Here is a 24949-nt window from a genome sequence, read left to right on the forward strand (position 1 = left end):
AGTAATTTTAGAATATTATTTGTATCACTGTGTAATATAGAACTCTTATCTTTTGATATAGATCAAAACTTACCTTTTGTCTTGGCATGACACTGTGTTACAGCACATTTGTTAAAATATCAATCTCAAAAGTAATGAATCACAAATCTAAAATTGATCTTTGATTTAATTACAAACTTTCTAATATCATACCTTCAACAATGCTAGATTTGGCCAGGTAGCCAGAAGATGATTTCAGAGCGCCACTGAACACAAAGAAACTGGCTCCAGTTACTGCAAAACAGAATTTATAGAAATTTTGTCAATTCTGTTCACTGTGGACTATTTCAAAGTTCATTTACTGCTACAAGAGTTAATGTCTTTTCTTTTAATAACTTGAACAGTTATCATCTAAACATTTTTTTTAAATTAGGAAAAGATGAGGCAACTTCATGAGCACATACCCTTTCTAGGCTGGTTGTGGATACTTATGGCTTGTGTTTGGTAGTTCCCATCATCATTTTGAACACACACCAAATGTGAATCTGCCTTCTCATTGAAGCAAGCTCCGAAAGCCAACACATGCTCATTTGATTTGTTCATTGCCTTCATCATCTTCATCAAAAGGCCCCACATTAAGGAGAGACAGATAATTACAAATTTTCTTTTAGTGTATTAAAACTCCATAACCATCTACACAAATTATCTTCTGCAGTAACAGAATATAAATCACACATGACAGATGTAAACCAAGCTAAAGCAAAAATCCAAAACTGCATTCAGTGTCAAGCTTTAGGTTAATTTCAAGATCAGGTGAGTTATGTTTATATGAGTTACATATCCATAACATTGATAACAGATTAGTATCTGCTATGCAAACATTAGAATGACCAGTATAAAGAGTCCTGACCATTTAAATGCTTTAGTAAATGCTGGCTATGTTGATCATAATGGAATACATGGTATTTAGTAATGAAAGGATGGGATGAGCAAAAAAGTTCAACTTAACTAAAGTTCAATTAGCTTACTTAAAATGATGCAGTTCTGCTTTCCTACCACAATCTGCTGCACTTAGTGTTAAGACACCACTTCCTTCCCATCATGAGCTCATCCCACTTAAAGTCTAGTTGCATGCCAATACTTTGGAAAAATTACAAATATTTACTCAGACACTATAACACAGTTTATGCAGCTATTACAATCCACATCTTTTGATCATTATATTCATTTTATCCCTATATATTGTAATTAGACTTCAACACCTATATTTCCATAAAGTTAAATGCTACTTATCAACTGCTTTTTATATTTGAATATTAGTCCTTTCCTACTTTTAATCTATAAACTTTCAGAAAACACCCTTTACTATCTTCACAGCATTTATAAAATGGATTTAAATCCCAAGCACATCATTCAGCAGTATTTATCAAAGTAGAATCTAATCGTCACTTCACCTTTTTTTTGGACACTCAATTCATTTCCAAAACAAAAATTTCCAACTTCATTATAGCTACATGGGGCAGCTCATATCTAAATGTGGTGAAAGCACACTTGAGTTTCAAAACAGAATGCAGGACAACAATACGAATCTAATATTTAGTATTTTTTGTAGGATAATAAAAGTTCAGTGATATCACACTTAACTTCAACATATAAATTTTGTCCAGCTGCCTATTTACATATCAACCTCAAGTGCAATAATCTCTAGTACTGATCATTTGAAGAGGAGTCAGTTTATTCAAATTCCAATGTCCTTGTTTTATTAAGCTAAAAATAATTAAGATGCTGACAATATGAAATATAAGTGTTACAAATTCTCAGCCAGTCAAGGAGAGATAAACACCAGAGATAATTTTTTTAAGTTTAAAGTGATCAACTTTAATGATTCCTCTAACCTTTCCATCCCCATCCATTGACTATTTCCAGCATTTATTTTTATTCTATTATTTTATTTTTATGCAAATCCCCAATGCTTTTGTTAATTCTTGAATCATATCTCATCTAGCTTGGTTATGGATTTGCTAATTTACTGGGTCTTTTTTCTTCTTCCCTCACAAAGAATGAATGATAGTACCTGAAACTTTCCAATGAAATCTGGTTTCCTCACAACAAAGCTGCCTCTTGAATTGAATTGACTTTATTACTTACATTTTTCATATACATGAATAAAAATCTTTACGTTATGTCTCCTTCGAAACGTGTAATGTGCAATTATAGGAATTTATAATAAATATTATGTACAACAATATAACATAGAAATACAGTTGCGTCAACATGAATTAAGCAGTCTGATGGCCTGGCGGAAGAAGCTGTCCCGGATCCTGTTGGTCCTGGCTTTTATGCTGCGGTACTGTTTCCCAGATGGTAGCAGCTGGAAGAGTTTGTGCTTGGGCTGACTTGAGTCTCCAGTGATCCTTCAGGCCCTTTTTACACACCTGTCTTTGTAAATGTCCTGAATAGTGGGAAGTTCACATCTACAGATGCGCTGGGCTGTCCACACCACACTCTGCAGAGTCCTGCGATTGAGGGAAGTACAGTTCCCAAAATAGGCAGTGATATAGCCAACACAAGGAAATCTGCAGATGCTGGAAATTCAAGCAACACACACAAAATGCTGGTGAACACAGCAGGCCAGGCAGCATGTATATGAAGAAGCACAGTCGACGTTTCGGGCCAAGACCCTTCGTCAGGACGAAGGTCTCGGCCTGAAACATCGACTGTACCTCTTCCTACAGATGCTGCCTGGTCTGCTGCGTTCACCAGCAATTTTTGAGTGATATAGCCAATCAGGATGCTCTCAATTGTGCCCCTATAGAAAGTTCGTAGGATTTGAGGTCCCATACCAAACTTCTTCAACTGTCTGAGGTGGAAGAGGTGCCTTTTTCACCACACAGCTGGTATGTACAAACCACGTGAGATCCTTGGTGATGTTTATACTGAGGAACTTAAAGCTGTTCACCCTCTCAACCCCAGATCCATAGATGTTAATAGGGGTTAGCCTGTCTCCATTGCTCCTATAGTCCACAACCAGCTCCTTTGCTTTTGCGACATTGAGGGAGAGGTTGTTTTCTTGACACCACTATGTCAGGGTGATGACTTCTTCTCTGTAGGCTGCCTCATTATTATTTGAGATTAGGCCAATCAGGGTAGCGTCATCATCTAATTTAATTTGCAGAGTAGAGCTGGGGATGGCGATAGAGTCATGGGTATACAGAGAGTAAAGGAGGGGGCTTAGTACACAGTCCTGAGGGGAACCTGTGTTGAGGGTCAGAGGGGCAGAGGTGAGGGAGCCCACTCTTACTTCCTGCCAGCAGTCTGACAGGAAGTCCATGATCTAGCTATGTAAGGCAGGGTAAAAGAGACAAGAGATTCTGCAGATGTTGGAAAACTTGAGCAACACATACAAAATGCTGGAAGAACTCAGCAGGTCAAGCAGCATCTAGGGAGGGAAATAAACAGTCAAAGTTTTGGGCTGAAGCCCTTCATCAGGACTGAAAAGCAAGGGGGTAGAAGCTAGAATAAACAGGGGGTGGGAAGGGGAAGGAGTTTAAGCTGGCAGGTGAAATGATGAGACCAGGTGATGGGGAAGATAGGTGGGTGGGGAAGGGGACATGATGTGAGAAGCTGGAAGGTGATAGGTGGAAGAGATAAAGGGCTGAAGAAAGAATTTGACAAGAGGGTACTGGAATAAAGGAAAGAAGGTAGGGAATCAGATGGAGGTGATGGACAGGTCATGAGGGCAGAGGAGAGAAGAGACATACAGAGAGGATGCAGAGTGGCTTTAGGAAGGTGCAGGCTGACCATTCCTCACTGCAGATAAATGACTCCTCTGTGGAGAGATTTAGGAGCACCAAGTTTCTGGGAGTGCATCATAATAGACTATCTCACCAGGTACATCAACGCATCTTTATTCACATAAGCACAGCAGCCTCTTCACTTCCTGAGGATATTTAGGCAAGCAAGGCTCTTTCTCTCCCCACACCCTCCCCAATTCTAACCAATTTTTACAGAAGCATCATTGAGTGTATCCTGACCAGTCACACCAACGTCTGGTATGGGAATTGCAAGACATCCGAGTACAAGACCCTACAAAGAATTGCAAGGACTGCTGAGAGGAACTTCAGAGTCTCCCTTCCACCTATCTGAGATATTTGTGTATGCATGGCATTGTCAAGGATTCCTCCCATCTGTTCCACAATCTCTTTGATTTCCTACCATTAGGCAGGAAGTACCATAGCATTAGGACAAAAGCCTGTTAGGATGGGATCAGCTTCTTTCCCCAGGCCCTCCACCACCAGGTCTCATCACTTAGGAAGCACCAGTAGTATTATACTGTTTACTTTCAGACTAGTATCATAAATACACCTTGTGATAAATGCCAATCTCTGGAATATATTTTATTAATTGTTCATTTATTTATGGTAATATTACTTTGTATTGTGTGTGATTATATGTACTGTATTGTGCACCTTGGTCTGGAGGAACGTTGTTTCATTTGGTGGTATATATGTATACAATATGTATTATTGAATGACGATAAACTTGAACTTGTCTTTAAGTGAGAGGGCCACCAGAAAAGGGTAAAACAAAAAAGGGTGGGGGATGTATACTGCAGAAAATAGAGTAATGGATACCAGATGTTAGGAATATTAATGTTCATGCCACCAACACCTTCCAGCTTTTTACATTATGCTCCCTGCCCCACCCACCTACCTTCCCCCTCATCTGGTCTCACCTAAAACCTGCCAGCTTGTACCCCTTCCTCTGCCCCCATCTTCTCAGTATGGTTTCCTTTCCAGCCTTGATGAAGGGCCTCGGCCCAAAACATCCACCATTTATTTCCCTCCATAGGTGCTACTTGATCTGCTGAACTCCTCCAGCATTTTGTGGTGCTGCTTCTTGAAAGGGCCTTCACAACATTTCCAATCCCTATCCAAAACAGCACTGAAATTTTGTGAATCAACTCATATTTGTAAAATGCTGAATATTATAGGGTAATTTTTGTGGTCCGTATTGAGTAAACCCATGAAAGCATTTACTTGGCATAAGCTTTGACCACGTGAATAGGAGAAAAAAGTACAAGGCTTCAACCCCAGGTGTGGATTTAGCATAGGACTTGCCAATTCATATGAATACATGAAAACATTTGGCATACCTCATTGTATCTGTTGCTAGGAACATTGATGCATGTCTTCCTCACTTCCATGTCAACCACAAGTCCTTGTACTACAGGTAACTTGTATTGGTAATTCCTGAAATCCTAAATGAAACAAAGACATAAGTTTTATGTATTAACAGAATTTTAAAATTTGATTACAGTTGGTACTACAGGTGTCCCCCACTTTTCGAACGTTCGCTTTACGAAACCTGTTATGAAAGACCTACATTAGTTACCTGTTTTCGCTAACAGAAGGTGTTTTCACTCTTAGGAAAAAAGGCAGCGCGTTCTCCAAGCAGCCAAGCTCCTCCCCCAGAACTGCATTCTAGCCGGCATTGCTTAAACACGTGCCTGTGAGTATCTGTGCTTTATGTTGATTTATTTTGAGCATCCGTTAGGAAGGTGAGTTCTAAGGTATCGGAAAAGCCTAAAAGAGCTCATAATTGTTACACTTAGCATAAAACTAGACATAATTAAGCATTTTGATCATGGTGAACAAAGTAAGGACAAAGTGAGTTTGGCTTGTGGAAGCTGACGAAGATGATGTTGAAGAGGTTTTGGCATCCCATGACCAAGAACTGATAGATGAAGAGCTGATGTAATTGGAAGAGGAAAGGATAACAATCGAAACCGAATGTAGCAGCGAACGGACCGAAAGTGAAGTCGTCCAGGAACTGAACGTGAAGCAACTGTGTGAGATTTTCGCTGCAATTGACAATAAAGATTGCAGAAAAGCATGACTTTAATTTTGAAAGGGTACGTAGGTTTACGGCATATTTGCAGGATGGTTTGAGTGCTTACAAAGAACTGTATGATAGAAAAATGCGCGAGGCTAAGCAGTCAAGCATACCGTCGTTTTTCAAGCCTTCCACATCAGCCACAGCAGACGACGAACCTCAACCTTCGGCATCGAGGCAGGCAGACATAGAAGAAGATGACCTCCCTGCCCTGATGGAAACAGACGATAAGGAGGTGACACCCCAGTGCCCCACCACCCCAACCTCTGATGACTCAGCCTAACACACCATCATCAGTGTGCTCGCTATCTTCCCGATTCCAGTAAGTGATATTACAGTATCACTTCTACTTTATATAGAAGTGATACTGTAATTATTTCTACTTTATATAGGCTGTGTATTTTTATGTGTTATTTGGTATGATTTGGCAGCTTCATAGCTTAAAGGTTACTGGAGAGAGTGTTTCTGCCGAGAGTGCTTGAGCTAAGTGTTTCTGCCAAGAGCGCTTGCGTGAGATTTTTGCTACAGTGTACAGTGCAGCAATGATTGCAGAATAGAATTTCTACTTTATATAGGCTGTGTATATATCATATCATTCCTGCTTTTACTATATGTTACTGTTATTTTAGGTTTAATGTGTTATTTGGCATGATTTGGTAGGTTATTTTTGGGGTCTACAAACGCTCACAAATTTTTCCCATATAAATAAATGGTAATTGCTTCCTCACTTTACGACATTCCGGCTTACGAACCGTTTCACAGGAATGCTCTACCATCGGATGGCGGGGGAAACCTGTACTAATGAACTTAAAATGCAGATAAAAAATTACGGCCAAAATTTCAGAAACTACTTTAATCCCTCCTAGAACAGGGGTTCCCAAGCTTTTTTTGCACGCCGGACTGGTTTAATATTGACAATATTCTTGCGGACCGGCCGACCGGCGGGGGGTAGGGTTACGAACGGACAAGAGTAGCAGACAAGTATGTTGTGTTTACCTCGAGAAAGACTACAATGACCATGAAGCCTTGTGCGGGCACCTGTGTGTGTATGCATGTACGTGCCGATATGCATGTATGTACCGATTTTTTCTACAAATCGTTTCTGGCGATTCTGTTCGGGGGGGGTGTTAATCACTTCTGGAATATTGGTGATAAGTGGCTAATACACTCAATCTCCTTTCTAAAAGGGTTTATCTAACAACTTTAATATTAAACACACAGCACACATTTTCCTCGCATGAATATAATGATAAGTCAATTATCAGGGGAGGGCAGGGGAGCTTGAAGTAAGTGTTGAACGAACTTCCAGTAGAAGTGGTAGAGGCAGATTTGATATCATCATTTAAAGAAAAATTGGATAGGTATATGGATAGAAAAGGAATGGAGGGTTATGGGCTGAGTGCAGGTTGGTGGGACTAGGTGAGAGTAGCATTCGGCACGGACTAGAAGGGCCGAGATGGCCTGTTTCCGTGCTGTAATTGTTATATGGTTATATAAGTCACTTATAAGTCAATAGCATCATAATATTTTAAGTGACGTTTGGATATTAAACACACAGCACATATTTTCCCCATATGAACATATAAAATCATTGCAACAGACCAATATCGCTGAATCAGTGGGAGCCCTGGGCTTGTTTCCCTGCAACAAGATGGTGCCATTGAGGGGTGATGGGAGACAGCGATACTCGAAGGGGGTTCCTTATGTCCAGTCTATTCCGCGATTTAGTTCTCGTTGCATTCATTGCAGAGGTATGTTGGAAATGGAAGCAACATCTTCAGTGCTTTTACGGCTATCTCAGGATACTTAGCCTTGACTTTGATCCAGAATGTCGGCAGAGATGTTATGTCAAACATATTTTTCAGCCCGCTGTCATTTACAAGCTTGAGGAGTTGATCTCCTTCCCACGCTGACATGGATGACGCGTGGGTAATGACCTCGGTATGCTCCCAGTGTGGCCTCCTGTACGTTGGTGAGACTTGATGTACACTGGGAGACTGCTTCGTCAAGCACCCTTGCTCCATCCTCCACAAAAACGGGATTTCCCAGTGGCCACCCATTTCAATTTTATTTCCCATTCCGACATGTCAATTCATGGCTTCCTCTACTGCCACGATGAGGCCACGCTCAGGTTGGAGGCGCAACACCTTATATTCCACCTGAGAAGCCTCCAATCTGATGGCATGAATATCAATTTCTCATACTTGTGGTAATTGCCCCCCTCCTTTTACCATTACCCATTCTTGCATCTTTCTCACACCTTTTCTTCTTATCTGCCCATCACCTCCCTCTGGAGCTCCTCCCCCTTCCCTTTCTTCCATGGTCTTCTGTCCTCTCCTATCAAGTTCTCCCTTTTTCAGCCCTTTATCTCTTTCACAAATCACCTTTCCAGCTCTTTACTTCACCCCCTTCTCTTCTCCCAGTTTCACATATCACCTACCAGCTTGTACTTCTTCCTCCCCTCCCCCACATTCTGATTTCTCCCCCCTTCCCAGTCATGTTTCAACCAATCTACACACATACATCTATTGTGAATCACTGCCCTGTCCCCTATGGGTAAGCTAATTCCAAATTCAAACTACAAAGCAACAATGGATCCCAAGCATATTCATCTTTAGGCTACCATAAAGGATCTTCTTAAATCCCTTACTGAAGGCCATGTAGACAATATCCATAAGAATGCCCTCAATCTCTTTAATCCCTTCTCAAAAAACTCAATTGAGAAATCTGATGAAAAACAGAGAATCAAAAATGATTCTGAAGAACATATGTCACAATTCTTAAGAAGCCTTTATTAGCATTTAGCCTATTGAAAACATTATTGCCTTTCTGGAGCAAAAATGCAAAAGGTAATCTAAATCATTTTTAAAAACATGCACAGAGATTGAATTTTCTCTGGAAGAATTAAACCCATTTCAAGTATGCACAGACACAGTATTGGTTTACCCATATCTCAAAATATATTTAATGTTTATAATCTTGTTAGACAGTGATAGATATTTGAACCACAGGGAGGTAAAGAGAATGGAAGAATACCATTGAGAACCAAGACTGGATTAGCCATGACCTTATTGAATGCTGGAGCAGACTTGAAGGGCCAACTAGCCTGCTCCTGTTTCGTGCATTGTCAGAAAATTAACACCCTTAGATGTGCATGTCATTGAGCTCTGGTGGGAAAATTGTTTTCTATAATACTCCTCACCATCTGCTGTATTGACCAAACGCCCTTCCAAACCAACTGACTACATCCAACATGAGGTCTCCAGTATTTACAAGCATTTGGTACATTTGGTACACACCAGCCATTTGGTAAACTTCCTTAACTGTGATTTACTGTAACATCCTGATTTGAACCGATTTCTTTTAGATCGCCAAATGACATTTGAATGTTACACAGTGCTTTGAAAAAGTATTCAGCTCCCACAACAATTTTCACATTTCACTGGCTCATTTTCTAAATTTAAAATACATTGAAGTAGGATTTTTGAGCTAATCCACAAAACATTGTGCATCATGTCAAATCAAAAGAAAAATTCCAAAATCAGCCAACAATTTACGAAAAAGTATAAACCAAAATAGTAATGCTAACAAAGTACTCATCCCCTTTGTAATTACTATGCTAACTTTCCTCAGTAGCAATATATTACTTTAACAACTTATCCAATTTATTGATGTAGAAAACTGGACAATTACCTGTTTTCAATGAATTGCTAAGAATACTGCACATACCCCCTTTCCGTAAGGTCCAACATTATGGGAGATTTTCAATAGACCACACCAAAAGAAAGACGAAGAGCATTCAGGTCAAGTCAGGAAAATAATAGAAGCACAAATCTGGGGAAGGGTACAAGATCATCTCAAAGGCACTGAACATACCTCCAGAACTCATTGTGAAAAAGTGGAAATACGAAACCACAGCCACATTGCCTAGGTCAGGCTGCCCCTCTAAACTTAGTTGCCGGAGAAGAATGGCACTTGCAAGAGAGGCTGTTGTGATGTCAACAGTCACTGAGTGAGCAGCAGGTCAGTGGCTGCAACTGGAGATGAAGTGGCTCCACAATTTCTAAAGCCTTGCACAAAAAGGGTATTTATGGAAGAAATTAAATAAAAAAGAAGCATATCCTATCCTTGTCCGTAAAGACTTTGCAAAGTGTCACTTGGAAGATACTGTAAACATAAGGAAGAAGGTCTTGTGGTCAGATGAGTTCAAAGTACACCTTTCGACCTCAACACTATGAAGTTCACATGCCATAAAACTAATACAGCATATCAGCCAGGTAACACCATCCCTATTGTAAAGTATAGTAGAGGTAAAGGGGATGATTTTCAGTAGCAGGGACTGGAAATCTGGTCAGGGTTGATGGGAAGATGAATGCTGCTAAATACAGAGATAAAAACCTACTACCCTCTACTATAAAGCTTAAACTGGGAAGGAAACAATACAGGGACAAGATCCAGACACAACTTTCCACCAACAACACACACAGCTTATGGCAAGGTCTACATGCCATTGCAGACTTCAAAGCTAAAGTTGCCTCTCTCCCAGATGAGCTAAGTCTTTCGTACACACGGTTCGAAGTTGCGAACAGAGTCCCTGAAGAGAGCCGCCAATGCCACCTGAACCCTGATCATCTTTGAGGTTTAAGTACTCAGATGTTTCCAACAAGTGGACAGCCACAGCCGCAAGGCTGCAGGACTTGATGGCATCCCAGGGCGGGTAATCGGAATGTGCGCGGCATAACTGGCAGGTGTGTTTGCAGGCATTTTTAAATCTCTCCTTCTCCCAGTATAGAATGCCCTCCTGCTTCAAAACATTCACCATTGTCCCTAAAGAGACCAAGGTAACATGTCCGAACAACTGGCGTCCTGTCACACTCACCTCAATAATAAGCAAAGGCTTTGAGAGGCTCGTCAAGGACTACATCTGTAGCATGCTACCGCCCACACTAGGCACCCTACAATTCGCCTAGGCACCCTACAATTCGCCTACTGATCAACAGATGACACAATAGCCACAGCTCTACACACCATCCTTACAGACCTGGAGAGGAGGGATGTTTATGTAAGAATACTGTTCTTGGACTACAGTTCAGCATTCAACACTATAATTCCCTCCAGACTTGACAAGAGACCTCAGCCTTCACCCTGCCTTGTCCAGCTGGATCCTGCACTTCCTGTCAAATTGCCGGTAAGTGTGAGCTCCTTCACTTCTGCCCCTCAGACCCTCACCACAGGAGCCCCCAGGGCTATGTCCTAAGCCCCCTCCTTTACCCTCTGTACACCCTGATTGTGTCACCACACACAGCTCCAATCTGCTAATTAAATTTGCAGATGATACTACATTGATTGGCCTTATCTCAAATAATAACAAGGCAGCCGACACAGAAGAAGCCATCACCCTGACATCGTGGTGTCAAGAAAACAACCTCTCCCTCAATGTCACAAAAACAAAAGAACTGGTTGTGGAATGCAGGAAGAACACCCCCATTGATATCAATGGATCTGGGGTTGAGAGGGTGAATAGCTTTAAGTTCCTCTGTATACACATCACCAAGGACCTCAATTGGTCTGTACATACCAGCTGTGTGGTGAAAAAAGCATAACAGTGCCTCTTTCACCTCAGACGGTTGAAGAAGTTTGGCAGAGTCCCCAAATTCTAAGGGCTTTCTACAGGGGCACAATTGAGAGCATCCTGGCTGGCTGTATCACTGCCTGGTATGGGAACTGTAGGATTCTGCAGAAAGTGGTATGGACAGCCCAGCGCATCCATAGATGTGAACTTCCCACAATTCAGGACATTTACAGAGACAGGTGTGTAAAAAGGGCCCGAAGGATCATTAGGGACTTGAATCACCCCAACTGAATCTGTTCCAGCGCCTACCATCTGGGAAACAGTACCACAGCATTAAAGACGGACCAATAAGCTCCAGGGCAGCTTCTTCCACCAGCCCATCAGACTGATTAATTCACGCTGACACAATTGTATTTCTATACTACATTGACTGTTCTGTTGTACATTTTACTGTACATACTATTTATTACAAATTACTATAATTTGCACATTCAGAGAGACGTAACTTATAGATTTTTACTCATGTATGTGAAGGATGTAAAAAAAAATAAAGTCAATTCAATTCAATCTTCCAGCAGGACAACGACCAAAAGCACACCGCCAGAGCAACCATGGAGAGGCTTCAAATGAAGAAAATTGATGTCCTTGAGTTGACCAGACTACTGCCCTTAACCTGATCAAACACCTCTGGTAAGACCTCAAGAGTGTTGTCCACCACTGCTCCCCAACTAACATGACACAGCTTGAACAACTTTGCAAGGAGGAAAGGGCAAATCTTGGTCCATAACATTGTGCAAAGCTAACATAGAGACAACTGCTGATATTTCAGTTTTCGAATTTTTAGTTTTTCATGCTTTGCAATTTTTCCTGTTTTTTGGGCTCCACTGTGAAAGGAGCATGTGACTCATAAATAACAAATTTCAGTTAAATTGATCAAAATCCCTGGTTGATCAATTGATCCCAAAATCACTCATTTATGTGAGCAAAGGGTTGGAGGTTGCATACTTTTTCCAAGGCACTGAATGTCAGCATATGATCCCAAATAAATAACTGGTTCTCACAGAAAAAACAAGTTAGAGAATTTATCCACATGATCACAGATCAGTAAAGTCTTAACTTTATAAACATTCAAACTGCTAAACATTCTATGTTCATGGTAATAATTTTGCTACTGTCGCAAATTATTTCTACAATTTGTACATCATGATCGCCAAGGCATAACAATTGTCTTCCCTTGGAAAATGTGAACAACTTACCGCAAGTAGGTTCATAATAGTATGCCCTGTCTCTCCAAACAGAGGTTTACGGAAACGCACACTGAACAATGGACATGGATAAACTGCAAAAGAATGTATTAGTCAGAAGTCGTCACTTTACTCTTTCCCCAAATTGAATAATATAGCTGTAGTTACTCACATCTATATTCTGCTCCAAGACGTAGCATGAGACGAATTGGGAAAACTTTAGCCCAAGGAGTTTCCCATTTTTGAATTAAAATGCCAAACAGGTAAGGTGGACTGGGTAGCACCAAATCCTGTAACGACTGAAAAGTAGCTGTGACATACAGAAATCCACCATGTTCCCTACTGCCAAGAAAACTCTGGGTAAAGAAGGAGTGGCCCAATTCTCCAACAACATTACCTATAGACAGAAGAATAATGTTAAGTTGCAAAATGAAATTAGTTGTCAGAAAGAGGCAGCTGGGTTTCTAACTGTGCAAATACAAAATAAAGTGTTTAAAGCTCAGTTTTATGAATTCTGTATAATTTAACACAAAGACACTAAATAAGTTAGATTACTGCCCTGCTAAATGGTCTACTGTAATGATCACGATCTCAGATATTCTAAGTTGACATTAAAAAATATTTTAATAGTATCATCCCAATGATTAGAACATGCCTTTATCATTTAATTATACCTGCCAGAGCATCTTGATAAAGCTGTATGCAGTGATTGAAGATGTCCTTTGGGATAGATTTCTCATCAGGTAAACACTGCAAGAGGATGACTATCTCTGCCTGCCCCACAGCATGCATTCCCTTAGTAGTGAAGGACCAACATTTCCTGTTTACATCTGAGAAAAAAGTTATGATTGTCAGATACATCAATTTTGAATTAAACCCATATTAAGCTGTCACTGACAATAATTCCTGCCATTCCAGACTATTAAAAAAAAATGGGTATTTTTTTTTCCAGTTGCTAGTTTGGAAACCATGGGGTTTCTTCAGGGATTAAATTATTTTCTCCACAAGTATTAAGGTTACCCTAATAATTATCCAAAACTGAAAATATCAAACTCCTTCTATTTCATCTCCATTGTGCTTGTTCTAATGATAAGACTTCCCATACAAGCACCTCTGAAATGTCTTCCTCCTTCTTCTATTGTGGTTTCAAGCTTTTGACCACACCTCCTCTACTCTATATCTTCCAGCTCTGCTCTCAGCTCTTGTCCTTCTGGGCAAAGGATAGAGCTCTCCTAATCCTCACCTCTACAATACTAGCCTGCACATTCAATCGATCATGTTTTGTAATTTCACTAGCTTCAACAAGAGTTCTCTACTACACACTTTATAAAAAGACAGTTAATTTTCATATTTAAAAGAGTACAAATCCTGCTTAACATTCTACTACTACAAAATCACAAATATTGACAATATTTTCAAAACAGGAACCAAAATTCTGGCTTACAAATGGAAAATTAAAGGCTGTCTCACACCAAGCTTCTAATCTCCAAGATAATGACGTAACCTTTCACATTATGATTAGACACAACAGCACATAAGGCAAAGGCAATTATAAGCAATATTTTCTGGACCTCAGGAGAATGCTACACCTTCAGGAAATTCAACACATTTTGACCTGAATTTCATATTTATGAACAGTACACTGTGAATTTTGGGGACTTACAGATTTAAATGGCTAGTTGAAATTTGATAGGGAGTAAGTAAAGTCTGATGCAGCAGTATTTCAGTGGAGTAAGGGAAATTACAGTGGGATGAGAAAGGAGTTGGCCAAAGTAAATTGCAAGGAGCTGCTGGAGGGATGTTTCTGGGAAAAATGAGGAAGGTGCAGGATACAGGTTTCTCCTGCCATCCGAAGGTACAGCGTTCCTATGAAACGGTTCATAAGCCGAAATGTCGTAAAGCGAAGAAGCAATTACCATTTATTTATATGGGAAAATATTGTGAGCGTTCGCAGACCCAAAAATAACCTACTAAATCATGCCAAATAACACATAAAACCTAAATAACAGTAACATATAGTAAAAGCAGGAATGATATGACAAATACACAGCCTATATAAAGTAGAAATACTTCTCTACAACGATTGCCTGCACAGATCTCCATAACGAAAATCTCACGCAAGCGCTGTTGGCATAAACGCGCTCTCCGGTAACCTTTAAACTATGAAGCTGCCAAATCTACCAAATAACACATAAAATTACACAGCCTATAAGGTAGAAATAATGTATGTACAGTGTAGTATCACTTACCGGAATTGGGAAAACAGCGCCGAGCACACTGATGATGGTGTGTTAGACTGAGTCGTCGCAGGCTGGGTGGTGCAGTGGCCCCCACTCTCCGGGCCGTCAACCCGATACATTGCTGCGAAGAATGCAGCGGTAGCCGGGAGGCACCCAGCACATCTTTAAGAAAAAAGCCAAAATAAACATGCTAATTAATTAGGTGCCGCCTAGCACGTAATTAATTAGCATGTTTATTTCGGCTTTTTTCTTAAAGATGTGCTGGGTGCCTCCCGGCTACCGCTGCGTTCTTCACAAATCGGTACAGTATCTGTCCGGGGCCCGGGTGTTGGGGTGGTGGGACACGGGGGGGTGTCATCTCATTGTCGATCAGGGCAGACAGCTCATCTTCTCCTATGACTGCCCGCCTCGATGCCGAAGGTCAAGGTTCGTCGTCTGCTGTGGCTGACGTGGAAGGCTTGCTTGACTGCTGAGCCTCGCGCATTTTTCTATCATACAGTTGTTTGTAGGCACTCAAACCATCCTGCAAATATCCCCTAAACCTACGTACCCTTTCAAAATTAAAGTCGTACTTTATCATTGCAGCGAAAATCTCACGCAGTTGCTTCACTTTCTGCATTCCGTTTGGATTGTTATCCTTTCCTCTTCCAATAGCATCAGCCCTTCATCTATCAGTACTTGGTCATGGGATGCCAAAACCTCTTCAACATCGTCTTCATCAGCTTCCACAAGCCAAACTCACTTTGTCCTTACTTCGTTCACCACGATTGAAACGCTTAATTATGTCTAGTTTTATGCTAAGTGTAACACCCTTACTCTTTCAGGCTTTTCAGGCACCCTAGAACTCATCTTGCTAACGGCTGCTCGGGGCGTGCACTGCCTTTTATCTCGCGCTGCCTTTCTTCGCAACAGTGAAAACACCTTCTGAAAGCGAAAACAGGGTACTAATGTAGGTCTTTCGTAACAGTGAGGTTTCGTAAAGCGAAAGTTCAAAAAGCGGGGGACACCTGTATGTGTATTCCAAAAATGAAGGGACACTCAGATGGTAAAATAGTACAACTGTGGCTGACAAAGGAAGTCAAAGCTATTTTAAAAGCAAAAGAAAGGACATACAACAAAGCAAAAATTAGTGGGAACATAGAGGATTGGGAAGTTTTTAAAAACCTACAGAGAGCAACTAAAAAAAATCATTAGAAGGTAAAAGATTAAATATGAAAACAAACTTGCAAATAATATCGGTGGATAATAAAATTTTTTTCAAGTACGTTAAAAATAAAAGAGAAACGAAAATGGACATAGGACTGCTAGAAAATGAAGCAGGAGAAATAATAACATGGGACAAGGAGATGGCTGATGAACTAAATGAATATTTTGCATCAGTCTTCACTGTGAAAGACACTAGCAGTATGCCTGATGTTGTAGTGTATGAAGGAAGAGAAGTGGGTGCAGTTACTGTTACAAGAGAGAAGGTGCTGAAAAAACTAAAAGACCTAAAGTTACATAAGTCACCCGGACCAGATGAACTGCACCCTAAGGTTCTTAAACAGGTGGCGTTAGAGAATGTGGTGGTATTAGAAATGATCTTTCAAAAAATTATTGGACTCTGGCATGGTACCAGAGGACTGGAAAATTGCAAATGTTACTCCATTCTTTAAGAAGGGAGGAAAACTGCAGAATGGAAATTATAGACCAGTTAGCCTGACCTCAGTGGTTGGGAAGATGCTGGAGTCAATGTTGAGGATGAGGTGATGGAGTACTAGGTAACACAGGACAAGATCGTACAAAGTCAGCATGTTTTCCTTCAGGGAAAATCCTGCCTGACAAACCTGTTGGAATTCTTTGAGATTACACATAGGATAAATAAAGGGGATGAAGTGGATGTTGTATATTTGGACTTTCAGAATATGAGGAACTCAGACTCAGCAGAAAGCAGCTGATTGGGCAATCGAGGTCAGGTGACCAAGCAGTTTGAAAAGCTCAAACAAATAAATAGAGGGGTAGCTCAAGTGGAGCAGCCTGTGGAAAGCGGCCAGTGAAGGAGTGGAGCTTTGAGGCTTTGACTCAAGACGCTTCAACGAGAAGAGGTGGAGGACGAGCTTGTTCCCAGTTAGTCTTTACAATGCCTCTTGAGACGGTGATGTGCCTCTCATGTCAGATGTGGCAGTCTTGGGGGAACTCCCTTCTCCCACAGAGTCACAACTGCCAGAAGTGCATGCGGCTGGGCGATCTGGAAGACAGTGAAAGGAATCTGGAGCAGCAGCTGGATGACCTTCGACTCATAAGGGAAAATGAGGCAGTCATAGCTGAGAGCTACAGGGAGGTAGTTACACCTAGGCTGCCGGAAACAGGTCGTTGGGTGACAGTCAGAGGGGGGAAAGCAAAGGTGAGTAGACAGGTAGTGCAGAGCACCCCTGTAGCCATTCCCTTGAATAATAAGTTTACCGTCCTGGATACTGTTGGTGAGCCACGGTGGCAGGGCCTCTGGCACTGAGTCTGACCCTGTGGTGCACAAGGGTGCGATAGAGAAGAGGACAGCTGTCGGCATTGGAGACTCTATAGTCAGGGGAGCAGACAGGAGATTTTGTGGGCGTGAGAAGGACACCTGCATGGGTTGTTGCCTCACGGGTGCCAGGGTCTGGGATGTCTCTGAGCGGGTGCACGGCATCCTGGTATGAGAGGGAAAGCAACCAGAAGTCGTGAAACATGTTGGCACCAACGACATAGGCAAGAAGTGGGATGAGGTCCTGAAATGCAAGTTTCGGGAACTAAGCAGAAGGCTGAAGAACAAACCTCAAGGGTGGCGTTCTCAGGATTGCTGCCAGTGCTACATGATAGTGATGGTAAGAATTGGAGGAGATGGCAGCTGAATGCGTGGCTGAGGAGTTGATGTAGGGGGCAGGATTTTAGATTTTTGGATCATTGGGATCTCTTCTGGGGAAGGTGGGACCTGTACAGATTGGATGGGTTGCACCTGAACTTGAGGGGGAGCAATATCCTTGCAGGTAGGTTTGCTAGCATGGTTTGGGAGGGTTTAAACTAATTTGCAAGGGGGATGGGACCCAGAGTGATAGAGCAGTGAAAGAAGTGCATGGAGTAAAGCCAGATCTAACATAGAGAGAGGCTTTGAGGAAAGAGAAGCAGAATAAAGGGTGTAAAGGTAGTAAGGTAGAAGGGCTAAAGTGCATGTACTTCAATGCAAGAAGCATCAGGAACAAAGGTGATGAACTGAGAGCTTGGATACATCCATGGAATTATGATGTAGTGGCCATTACAGAGACTTGGCTGGCACCAGGGCAGGAATGGATTCTCAATATTCCTGGATTTCAGTGCTTTAAAAGGGACAGAGAGGGGGGAAAAGGGGAGGAGAGGTGGCATTACTGGTCAGGGATACTATTACAGCAACAGAAACGGTGGGTAATGTAGCAGGATCCTCTTTTGAGTCAGTATGGGTGGAAGTCAGGTACAGGAAGGGAGCAGTTACTCTATTGGGAGTATTCTATAGGCCCCTGGAAGCAGCTGGGAGCGGATTGGGAGGCAGATTTTGGAAAGGTGAAAAAAATAACAGGGTTGTTACCATGGGTGACTTTAACTTCCCTAATATTGATTGGCACCTGATTAGTTCCAAGGGTTTGGACCGGGCAGAGTTTGATAAGTGTGTCCAGGACGGATTCCTGCCACAGTATGTTGACAGGCCGACTGGGGGAATGCCATACTCGATCTAGTATTAGGTAACGAACCGGGTCAGGTCAAAGATCTCTCAGTGGGTAAGCATCTGGGGGACAGTGACCACCGCTCCCTGGCCTTTAGCATTATCATGGAAAAGGACAGAATCAGAGAGGACAGGAAAAGTTTTAATTGGGGAAGGGAAAATTATGAGGCTATAAGGCTAGAACTTGCGGGCGTGAATTGGGACGATGTTTTTGCAGGGAAATGTACTATGGACATGTGGTCGATGTTTAGAGATCTCTTGCAGGATGTTAGGAATAAATTTGTCCCGGTGAGGAAGATAAAGAATGGTAGGGTGAAGGAACCATGGGTGACAAGTGAGGTGGAAGATCTAGTCAGGTGGAAGAAGGCAGCGTACATGAGGTTTAGGAAGCAAGGATCAGATGGGTCCATTGAGGAATATAGGGTAGCAAGAAAGGAGCTTAAGAAGGGACCGAGAAGATCAAGAAAGGGGCATGAGAAGGCCTTGGTAAAGGAAAACCCCAAGGCATTCTTCAATTATGTGAAGAACAAAAGGATGACAAGGGTGAAGGTAGGACTGATTAGAGATAAAGGTGGGAAGATGTGCCTGGAGGCTGTGGAAGTGAGCGAGGTCCTCAATGAATACTTCTCTTCGGTATTCACCAAAGAGAGGGAACTTGATGATGGTGAGGACAATATGAGTGAGGTTGATGTTCTGGAGCATGCTGATATTAAGGGAGAGGAGGTGTTGGAGTTGTTAAAATATATTAGGACGGATAAGTCCCTGGGGCCTGACGGAATATTCCCCAGGCTGCTCCACGAGCAGAGATTGCTGAGCCTCTGGCTGGGATCTTTATATCCTCGTTGTCTACGGGAATGGTACCAGAGGATTAGAGGGAGGCGAATGTTGTCCCCTTGTTCAAAAAAAGTAGTAGGGATAGTCCGGGTTATTATAGACCAGTGAGCCTTACATCTGTGGTGGGAAAGCTGTTGGAAAAGATTCTTAGAGATAGGATCTATGGGCATTCAGAGAATCATGGTCTGATCAGGGACAGTCAGCATGGCTTTGTGAAGGGCAGATCGTGTCTAACAAGCCTGAAAGAGTTCTTTGAGGAGGTGACCAGGTATATAGATGAGGGTAGTGCAGTGGATGTAATCTATATGGATTTTAATAAGGCATTTAACAAGGTTCCACACGGCAGACTTATTCAGAAAGTCAGAAGGCATGGGATCCAGGGAAGTTTGGCCAGGTGGATTCAGAATTGGCTTGCCTGCAGAAGGCAGAGGGTTGTGGTGGAGGCAGTACATTCGGATTAGAGGGTTGTGACTAGTGGCGTCCCACAAGGATCGGTTCTGGGACCTCAACTTTTCGTGATTTTTATTAATGACCTGGATGTGGGGGTAGAAGGGTGGGTTGGCAAGTTTGCAGACAACACAAAGGTTGGTGGTGTTGTAGATAGTGTAGAGGATTGTCAAAGATTGCAGAGAGACATTGATAGGATGCAGAAGTGGGCTGAGAAGTGGCAGATGGAGTTCAACCCAGAGAAGTGTGAGGTGGTACACTTTGGAAGGACAACCTCCAAGGCAGAGTACAAAGTAAATGGCAGGAGACTTGGTAGTGTGGAGGAATAGAGGGATCTGGGGGTACATGTCCACAGATGCCTGTAAGTTGCCTCACAGGTAGATAGGGTAGTTAAAAAGGCTTATGGGGTGTTAGCTTTCATAAGTCGAGGGACAGAGTTTAAGAGTGACGAGGTAATGATGTAGCTCTATAAAACTCTGGTTAGGCCACACTTGGAGTACTGTGTCCAGTTCTGGTCGCCTCACTATAGGAAGGATGTGGAAGCATTGGAAAGGCTGCAGAGGAGATTTACCAGGATGCTGCCTGGTTTAGAGTATGGATTATGATCAGAGATTAAGGGAGCTAGGGCTTTACTCTTTGGAGAGAAGGATGATGAAAGAAGACATGATAGAGGTATACAAGATATTAAGAGGAATAGGTAGAGTGGATAGCCAGCACTTCTTCCTCAGGGCACCACTGCTCAATATAAGAGGACGTGGCTTTAAGGTAAGGGTTGGGAAGTTCAAGGGAGATATTAGAGGAAAGTTTTTTCACTCAGAGAGTAGTTGGTACGTGGAATGCACTGCCTGAGTCAGTGGTGGAAGCAGATACACTACTGAAATTGAAGAGACTACTAGGCAGGTATATGGAGGAAATTAAGGTGGGGGTTATATGGGAGGCAGGGTTTGAGGGTCAGCACAACACTGTGGCTCTGGGTCTGTATCCAGAATTCAGAAGGATTGGGGGGGGGGGGGGTTCTCATTGAAACCTTTTGAATGTTGAAAGACCTAGACAGAGAGTAGATGTGGAAAGGATGTTTCCCATGGTGGGAGAGTCTAGGACAAGAGGGCACTGCTTCAGGATAGAAGGGTGCCCTTTCAAAACAGAGATGTGGAGAAATTTCTTTAGCCAAAGGGTAGTGAACTTGTGGAATTTGTTGCCACGTGCAGCTGAGGAGGCCAGGTCATTGGGTGTATTTAAGGCAGAGATTGATACGTTCTTGATTGGACATGGCATCAAAGGTTATGGGGAACTGGGGTTGAGAAGAAATAAAAAAGGATCAGCCATGATTGAATGGCGGAGCAGACTCAATGGGCCAGATGGCCTAATTTTGCTCCTGTGTCTTATGGTTTTATGGTCTTTTTGCCACATTGACAGAAAAATTATACACAAGGAAGATGACAGGACAATACATAATGGAAGAAGGCCCTTTGGCCCAAGTTGTCCATGCTGAACAAGTTGACTAACCCAGCTAGTCCTATTTGCCTATGCTTGGCCCATATCCTTCTAAACCTTTCTTATCAATGTAGCTGTCCAAATGTCTTTTATATGTCCTAACTGCACCTGCCTCTACCACTTCCTATGGCAACTCGTTCCATATACACAGCACCCTCTGTAAACTCCCCCTCTCACTTTAAACACAAGTCCTCTAGTTCTGGACTCCCCTACCCTGGTTGAAAAGACTGCAGTCATTTATCTTTTCCATGTCCTTCATGATTTTATAAGATTCTATAAAGGCCATCTCTAAAGTCTCTTATGCTCCAAGAAAACATAGTCCAAGCCTGCTCTGGCTTTCCCTACATCTCAAATCCTCTAGTTATGGTAACATCCTTAAATCTTTTCTGCATTCATTCCAGTTTAATGATTTCCTTCTTTACAGAATGAGTCAGATTTAATATCACCAGCATATGTTGTGAAATTTGTTGTTTTGCAGCAGCAGTACATTGTCATATACAGTATTGTGTAATTATAAATTACACCAAGTATATATCAAAAAATAATTAAATTGTGTAAAAAGAGAGGGAAGAGGCATTGAGTGCAAGGTTAAAGCAGGGTGACCAGAACTATGAACCTGCGACTCTAGTTCCCTCTATTCTACAACACTCCACAGGGCCCTGCCATTTACTGTGCAAGTCCTGCCCTCAACTGTCTGACCAAAATGCAAAACCACAATAGTTATCCAAATTAAACTCCATCTGCCATTCCTTAACTCCTTGGCCCAGTTGATCCCATTGACAATCTTAGCTGTCCATTATACAACCTTCCTCACCGATTTTAGTGCCAACTGCAAACTTACTAATCATTTATATTCCTAACCAAATTGTTCATATAAATAACAACCAACAGTGAGCCCAGCAACAATCTCTGCAACATATCACTGGTTACAGGCCTCCAGTCTGAAAATTAAACCTTCATGACCATTTTGTCTTCTTTGTCAAAATAAATTGGAAACCAAGAGGAAAAATATGCACACCAGGGCAAGAGGTTAAAAAAGAAAGAGAAACATCTGCACGTATATGGAACCTTTCACAACCTCAAAGCACTTAGCAGCTAAAAAAGCTGTACCTGCTATCGTACAAAGTGGAATCCAACATACCTCACCAAACGATTAACAGACATATTTTCTCTATAGCAAGAGCGATATAATTAAATATTGACTGGTACTCTGGAAAACAACTTGCCTTCAAAATAATGCCAATGAATCTCTGATATTTCAAAGTATAACGGTAGCTGTTGGAACAAAGTCATATTTCACCAGATTCCCCAGCAATAAAAGCTCACTTCCTCAGTACAGTAACAATTGGAGCCTCCTCCACCTCCACCTGAAGCCTTCTCAGTCTCATAAGCAGCAGTGGCACGTGCCTCCCTGCCTTGAATACCAGCCTGCTCAGTTTCACTAGCAGCAGCTCCAGCTGGAACTTCCTCCATCTTTACCAGCAATCCACTCAACTTTACCAGCAGCAAGAACTCAGTAACAGCAGAAGCTGGAACTTATTTTAGTAACAGAAGAAGCAGCTCCACCAGGTGCCTGCAGAAAACAATGATAGATTCAGTCCTATCCTGTACAGCAGCAGCCGCCTGCTTGAACAGCAACTGCATTTGTGGCCCAGCTATTATGGTAACAGCCACGTATGCCAGGTGCCTGTGCAGCATCTATTGAAATGATGCAGCTTCACTCCAGCAGGCTCAAGCCGCAAGCATTAACTGATAATCCATAATACACTGGAGAATGAAGCTTTTGCCTGCAGTACGCCCATGAGGGCAACACAGAGATGCCTTACTCCCTTTGAAAACTGACAGCCTCTCATCTCTGATCTTAATCAGGACCACTTTGTAGAGCTCCATTTTTACATAGTCCTCTCTCAATGTCTCCTTTGCCATCACTTGCATTTAGAGGTGCATGTGTAGAGTTGATGGGAGTATGAAATGGGATCAGTTGAACAGTGGTTGACAGTCAGCATGGACTCAGAAAGCCGAAGGGTTTGTTTCTGCACAGTTTGACTCAATGACTGTTACTACACTTTTGTGTTCAAGCCTTTCACACTTTTTGATAATGGAATCCAAAACCTTCTTGCTTGTTGGTAAATGTGCTACTAACTCAGCCACAGGTGACAACACTAGCAACAACCAGAGGCAAAGTAACAGTAATAGGATTTCAGAAATTATATGTGCCATTGAAGATAATAATAAGTACATGACAACAAATCAACTTAAAACTTTCTAAATACAACCTGTAAAAGTAATTTGGATTTTCATTTCTCTCATTATGGTAAAACATTACTTACAATTGACAAGTTTGACCATGACAAGTAAGTTGGCATTTAAAACAAAAACTAGAGGGTCAGGGCCTCCTTCTTCCAGCTGCAGCATTAGAGAGACCTGTGAGGGTTGTTCCTCAACTGCATAATCTAAAACAAACAAAATACATATTTTAAAACATTTATGACAACAAGATTAGTGTATTACATGTATTAACTTAAATCTGAAAATTTTCATGTATATTTAGAACTTAAGCCCTTAATTTTCTCATATCCTAACACACTAGAAGATACATCAAATTGGAAATGTGAGGAAATGTACAGGAGTGAAAATAAAAATCCATGCAGTTAGGATGACCTCATTGTCTCTAGAAATTTTAGAGCAGAGACAATGTTCAGAACCATTCTGCAAAAGGCTGCACTGGTTTAACTAGCCAAACTCCAAATCCCAATTCATCCTTTGCTCTCCTGAATTTATTAAATGAGATATATTGATAGGTTAAGAAAATACGAACTCACGTAAACATTATGCTAGTTCATTATTAAATATTCTTGTAAACAGTTTCCAGATTGCAAATATGACAAATAATCTATTGTGGAAATAAATATCTCAATGCAGTTGAATCACAGTTCAATATAAACGTGAAGGACAGCAATTCTGAATTTCAAACTTCAGATTTCAACCCATGGTAATTGTAAACCTTGTGTAACAGCAGTTCAGGTAATGTAAATTCCCCCTTACAGAATTCACAAATTACAACCAAAACAGCTGAGATATGATTTTTTTTAAAGTGGAAAAAAGACCGTATTGATTTTCAGTACAGCAACAACTGGAGCCTCCTCCACCTTCTCCTGCAGCCTGCTCAGTCTCATGAGCAGCAGCTGCACGTTCCTTTAATACCAGCCTGCTCTGCTTCAGTAGCAGCAGCTCTAGCTAAAAAGTGTTAAATAATATTTTCTGCAACTCTCATTTCTCAACGCATGAATAAACATGACTCACAATATAGGGTACTTCTACCCCTCCCCCATAATATGGGGATTGCCTGCAAATACTGCCAGTTAAGTTAAATCACCAGACATCTTCAACTTAGCAGTACAATCATTTAACTATCTTCATGGTTAATTAACGCAACCCGCACTTGAAGAATGACAACAATGGAGCTACAGGATCTGAGGCTGGAAGGTGAGATTAGGTTGGGTAGCTGGTTTCCCAACAGACAGGATGGTCTGAA

At 41.7% G+C, this 24949-nt stretch overlaps 1 protein-coding gene across 2 annotated transcripts in view; it reads right to left on the bottom strand.

Annotated features, from left to right (window-relative positions):
• Positions 1–24949, bottom strand: part of zfyve9a (zinc finger, FYVE domain containing 9a) — a 157789-nt gene that overhangs the window by 18335 nt on the left and 114505 nt on the right. The window contains exons 8-14 of one of the 2 annotated variants that reach the window (XM_072273740.1): positions 23745–23867; positions 13365–13520; positions 12863–13087; positions 12703–12785; positions 5135–5239; positions 444–594; positions 193–273 (exon numbers count right to left, since the gene is read on the bottom strand). In XM_072273740.1, the coding sequence (XP_072129841.1) occupies positions 193–273; positions 444–594; positions 5135–5239; positions 12703–12785; positions 12863–13087; positions 13365–13520; positions 23745–23867 (924 nt within the window). Of the gene's footprint in view, positions 1–192; positions 274–443; positions 595–924; positions 2496–5134; positions 5240–12702; positions 12786–12862; positions 13088–13364; positions 13521–23744; positions 23868–24949 lie in introns of those variants that run through there. The other variant, XM_072273741.1, reaches the window with a different exon arrangement.

The sequence above is a fragment of the Mobula birostris genome, chromosome 12, assembly GCF_030028105.1.
Source record: "Mobula birostris isolate sMobBir1 chromosome 12, sMobBir1.hap1, whole genome shotgun sequence".
In the NCBI taxonomy this organism is placed as follows: domain Eukaryota; kingdom Metazoa; phylum Chordata; class Chondrichthyes; order Myliobatiformes; family Myliobatidae; genus Mobula; species Mobula birostris.